The sequence below is a fragment of the Papilio polytes genome, unplaced genomic scaffold, assembly GCF_000836215.1.
Source record: "Papilio polytes unplaced genomic scaffold, Ppol_1.0 DF822622.1, whole genome shotgun sequence".
Classification (NCBI taxonomy): domain Eukaryota; kingdom Metazoa; phylum Arthropoda; class Insecta; order Lepidoptera; family Papilionidae; genus Papilio; species Papilio polytes.
The window spans coordinates 2,276,583-2,282,515 of NW_013526582.1; the positions used below are offsets into that span (position 1 = coordinate 2,276,583).

A 5,933-nucleotide genomic window follows, 5' to 3' on the forward strand; every position below is an offset into this window, starting at 1 on the left:
TGGGCTATCACGGAGGGGTCGGAGGTGCGTCGGCAGGACGCGGCGGCCGTGCTCACCGGCGTCACGCGCTCCACCGTCGGCTACTACGTCGCCAGGGACTTCATATACGACCGCATTGAGGATGTATATAACGCGTACGTATATACAAGCATATCTACTATTTCAGACTGGAAACTATCTCTCGGTAAATTTCCATACAAATTCTTACAGTTTGGAAGTTACCTGACTAAACATCCAATGGTCCAATTCATCAATATGTTCAGATAATTACTTTTTTGTGGATGTGCGTATTTTGGAGATAATGAAATAATAATCGCGTAATATCAAAAACTCAGTTTTAAAATCTTTCATGAAAACTGTAAAATATTATATAATCGGATTGCAAAGATTTACAGAGATTAAATAATTGACTTTACGTGCGCATAACGAAGCATCATTCGACTATTGACAGTCGTCTGTCATTCGGTCGCCGCCATGACATCTATCCCATTTTGGGTTGCCCGCTCAAAAATTACAATGCCAATGTTGCCAGCACACAAAATTATTAATAGTAAAAGGCTTATTGTTTTTTCTTTGTTGGTGTTTAGGTTCTCCCAAGGACGGCGTATCGGCTACATCATCAAGACCTTGCTTGACCAGTTCACCACACAGAAGGAACTCGACCAGGTAAGTTACTTATATTTCTCGTACTTTACTTATCAAAAATAATTTACTATTTACACGTTATTTTGTGTACGGAAGGCTTAATCATTGTATTTCGTTTTTATTGCCATATATCACTTTTATCAAGAGAAGCGACAACTGTGGTAGTTTTTATTAATGTAATCAAAAGAGGTTCTTAATTAGATCGGTGTTTTTTTTAATATATGAACATCGATAACTCTGAGATTTATGATCCGATTTACGCAATCCTTTTTTATTTGATGTGGAATAGCTGCCATTTGGTCACGCTTTTTTCAAAAACAAAAACTATCTAGTAGTTTTTGACTTTTATCTGAAAAGCTTTCCAAAAATCTGAAATTTGTGTTAAATTTAAGTCTTTTTGTTAATTTGAATGTTTGTTTAGTTCTTAGAGTGGAAGCAGAAGAACGAGAAGTATCTAGAAGATGCCCGGCTGGCGGTGGAGCAGGGCGTGGAGCGCGCGCGCGTCAACATCGACTGGCTGGCGCGACATCGCCGCCACGTCGTCGACCGCCTGCGGGACTTCTCCTCGTAAGACTGACACGCGACACTGTCATAAGTCACATCTGACACACGGCACACTTCACATCTGACACCTTACACCCACACCACACATGCACGATGATATCTGTCACTGTTACACATCATCTGACATCCGTCTCTCACGACACCCGTCATTGACACACGTTGCATCTGGCAATCGTCAATGTTACATCTGACGATTATTTGCCACACCCCGCATCTGACATCTGTAACCTGTTCATACTAGTGTTGTGACTCTGACGATCGTTTTAGTTTTGGTAGTTTTTCATTGACATTATTGAAGTTGTATTTATGGTCGAATTCGATTGAAATGAGAAATATTTGCATATCTGGCTGAGGATGTTTGTCTGTGACAGTCTTGTAAAGGTACTTTATTCTCTCACTACTTATTCCTCATTTAAACTGAATTCGACTTATGGTTTTTTTTTTTACTTTAATAGAAGTGAACATGTATTGAGTACAAATTAAAAAGTTGTATGAAATGTGTTTGGAAAGAAATTTTTATGAAATTTTAATAACTATGTGTTATAGCGCGTCTGACATAATTTGATACTTACATTTTTTCACTTTTCTAATTAAAAAAATGTTTTATTACTTTAATATTTTGTTTTACTCTTTTTTTTTTCTAATATAGGATTTTGTTTCTCTTTTTACTAAAAAAATCTTTCCAAACTCTTTTATTATAATAAATAAATACAGAATGTAATCCCAATTGTAATAGTACACATATTTAGTTGTAATTAGTTTTTATGCAAGCTTATTGTAATTGTAAACACTGAAAGAGGTAATTTTGCTTAAATTATACATAACTTAGTAACTTGATTGAATAAATATATTTCACAAAGCTTTTCTAATATTTACAATATTGAATAATTGTATTATTTTGTAGACTTCAAACCTATTTTATTTAGAAGTAGAATACAACTAAGCACAATAATATTATATACATAAAACTTTTAAAATACGTAGATAAAGGTTGTGTTTGATTATATTTTAGTTAATTCACAGTACATATTGAAATTATTTAATATGTTTTAATTTTACTGTGGGCTTCTACTGCACAAAGACTTCAAAACTTTAGTTTTCTCTACAAAAGGAAAGTAATTTTGTGTTTTGACAGTAAAAACCTACGGTTTAAATAGTAGTGTAATTACAAGTCTTAAGGTGATGGCTTAAATATTACACCTTGGTAGTTACATAATAAAACATGGATTTAAACTACTTATTAACTTATACGACTTAGCATTAATTACACAACTTACACATCTGGTCAGTGTCATTTACACATGTCGGTTTAAATTACATGACTTGTTAGTGTAATTTCCACATCTTGTTAGTGTAATTGACTCATGTCGGTGTAATTTACACGACTTGTTAGTGTAATTTACACATGTCGGTGTAGTGCACACATCTGGTCAGTGTAATTAACGCACCATTTCCGCTAGCTACCGGCGGGCTGCAGACCAGCGCGAGGAGCAGTCCATCATGCTATCTATATACGCTATCCATAACTTGACGAGCAGTCGCTCGCCCAACTATGTATACGAATTAGGGAAAAGATGATAATAATATTGTTTTACTTGAACATTTTATTTATTTATGACATTTAATTAAAAATAATAGTATTTTGTGTTTTAGTTAAGATTTTTTATATATTTTTTTCTCATAAATGATCAAAATCATCAGTTTTGTTAAAGAATTTAAATTTTATTGTTTCGTTTCTATTGTGCCTATGTTTGTGTTGTTTTTGTTATTCGGTTCGCTTTCTTTTTAAGATTTAATTGCGATTTCATACTGCTTGTTTCTCCTTAATTATTCTATTATTTTTTGCTTTTATTCATCTTTATTAAAATTAAATATTTATGAACAACCAAGTGATAAGATTTCGTAATGTTAGATTTTTTTGATTTTAATTTAAACGATTTTTTTTTATCCTAATTATGATTAGTATTTTGATTTTTTTGTTTTGTGTTAACGTTAACTGTATTGAATTATGTCTTGATTGTTTTTTAATGTTTTTCATGTTTTATTTTTATTTATTTTGTACTTAGTTTTCCGTCCACTTAATGCTTAGCACTTGTTAACTTCACAATAAATAATTGAAATTTATTTTGTGTTTTTTTTTTATTTACTTTAAAACAAAATTAATAATACTTTAGGTTATTACAAAGAAATTCAAAAAATATATCGAGTCGGCGTAGTTGGCACTTTACTTGAGACATTTTTCGCATTACTTCACTAACAAAATATAAAATAAGCGCCATCTACAGGTGGATAGAATGAATGATTTTTCGAAATAGTCTTTTCCACAAGAACATAGCACAACATGTCCGTATGTAGGTCTGAGTCGTAAGAAATTTTTAATTTATTTCTTCAGACATGGGTGCAGTTGTTTATTACAAAGTTTCCTCGCGTTGCATTCGGACATCACTTTTCAGTGCCACTTGATTAACTGTCGGAAATTTAGAGAATTAAAACTTGCTTGAATATTTTTTTAATTTACTCTAAATTGAAAATAATGCATTTAAATAATTTAATAGTGCATTTGTTGCAATCGCCCAATGATTTTTTCTTAAAATCGATTTTATTTTTAAAATTATAAATATGAATCATACATAAATGCGAAAATTTAGATGGATGGATGGATGGTACTTTGTGGTCTAAACGGCTGAACGGATTTCGATGAAATTTGGTATAGATGTAGAGGATAGTAATTTTTTAATTCCACGCGGACGGAGTCGCGGGCGAAACCTAGTATTATATTTTGCAGAACTTGACTAAAACTATTCAACACCAGAGGGAGCTTTTTACAATATTTCGAATGCTCTAGAATATATTTTTAAATGTTAAATTTTTAATTGCATTGTCATAGATTAAAAATATTGCTCAATTTGCTTTTTTCTTTCAGTGATTCTCCAGAGTTTCCATATTATTCTAGTCGTCTGAACAGCAAAGGTATTATCTCTACAAGCGACACTCAAATAATGTTTGCTATATGTTTATTTTCTCGTTTATTTATTACTTGAACTTTTTACATTTACATTAAAATCTTTGTTATGTATAAGGAAATAATTGATAACGTTTTTCGACTGTTTTAAATATGTTTAAATAACATTTTTATTTTTAGAATAATTTATATTGAATATTTGTTAACATTTTTAGTTATTTAAAACTATTCATCATTTTAATTGATTTGGTCTTTTTCCAAGCTCTAAAAGTTGTGCCTTACATTATATTCATAAAAGACGCAACTATTGTTTTCAAATGTAAGGACGTGCGCACACTTTGACTAAACTATCGCACAACCGTTGTCTCGCTTTGATTTCTTAAGCTTATATGGAGCGCACACTATTCGATTTTTAGTTGTCCAACTAAATTTAAATCGGCTACGATACAATCGACATTCTCACAACTGCTATGCGGTTGTTTAGTCAAAATTGTGCTCTAATATGAAAGTAAATAAATCAATTTTTAACTTGTATTCCATTTATAAATGTCAATAAATTAAAAATATACTTTCCTAATCTTGTTTTATTACTAAATAAAGGTAAATGACACAAAGTTTGTATGTTTTAAATATTTTATTATATAATAAAAACATATAATTCACTTATGATCTAAATACTAATAATACTATAGACAAATGCTCTAGTTATTGTCTTTGACGGAACATAACGACTCGATGGCACCGACGGTAACTTTTAAAAAATACAATTCTCTATGAATTTCGTAGATTAAAAAACATTTCCTTTAAAATACGGTTTTGTTAAAATTTTGTATATTTTCATGTCCTATTTTACTATACAAATAACTTTAAATATAAACTATATTAAAATATTTTATACCCTATTTTAAATTGAGTTCAGATCAGTTGGCTAACTCCGTACTTAGAGTAGTCCCTTAGTGTAGTCTTACTAAATCTTTACTAAAGTCTCTATGACAATTAAAGTTCAATAGTAAACAATTAACTGTATGAATTTATTTTATTTCATGTGACACGACCATACGGCCACTTAAATTCGCCGAAATAGCGAAGCGACTGCTGCCTAGATAGGCGCAAATGTAAATGCGTCGCATATTCTTAAGTCTAAGAAGGGGACGCACAGAGGACATTTCCCCTTCCTATCCTTTCCTCGATCCGGTTGGAAAGGAAAGGAGACTAAATTAGGCCTCCGACACGCTTAATTATATATTAAAAGATATGTGTAAATTGCAATAAACAACTTGCATATAATTGAATGCTTAAAGCACATAACATATATATGCATTATTAATCGTTTTTTTCATATAATTTTTGAGTAAATTTGAATTAATATCAAAATCATTAATAACTTCGATTCTAAGCGAGAAACACCATATCTAAAAAAATGCTTCAATATTATTATTACTAAAACTAAATATAGTTTTATCATATCCTTGATATGTTTTAAAGATATATTTTACATTTTTGTGCGATAACTAAAAAAATATCACTTTTACAACCACATTTCGCATAATTTCAAAATATCATACAAAATAATCTTAAAAATTCACTACACATTTTTTTTAATAAGTCTTACAACTGACCAACTACAAAGTTTCTATCAAATGTGTTTATTTAAATATATTTTATATACTAAAAAAAATCGTTTTAATTACATAATATAGCATATTCCATTTTGTGAAGTTTTATTATAGGAAATCAAAAAAATTAATTTATAACTAGCAAT

The 5,933-nt window shown here is 30.5% G+C and overlaps 1 protein-coding gene across 1 annotated transcript in view; it reads left to right on the plus strand.

The window, feature by feature from the left end:
- The window catches only part of LOC106105866 (aminopeptidase N-like), a gene marked incomplete at its 5' end in the record, with an annotated part of 17,820 nt that extends 14,487 nt beyond the window's left edge, over nt 1–3,333 (plus strand). Inside the window, 4 exons of the mRNA XM_013286322.1 lie at nt 1–134; nt 588–666; nt 1,067–1,212; nt 2,670–3,333. Coding sequence (XP_013141776.1) covers nt 1–134; nt 588–666; nt 1,067–1,212; nt 2,670–2,787 — 477 coding nt within the window. The remainder of the gene's footprint in view (nt 135–587; nt 667–1,066; nt 1,213–2,669) is intronic.
- Nucleotides 3,334–5,933: the final 2,600 nt, after the last annotated feature.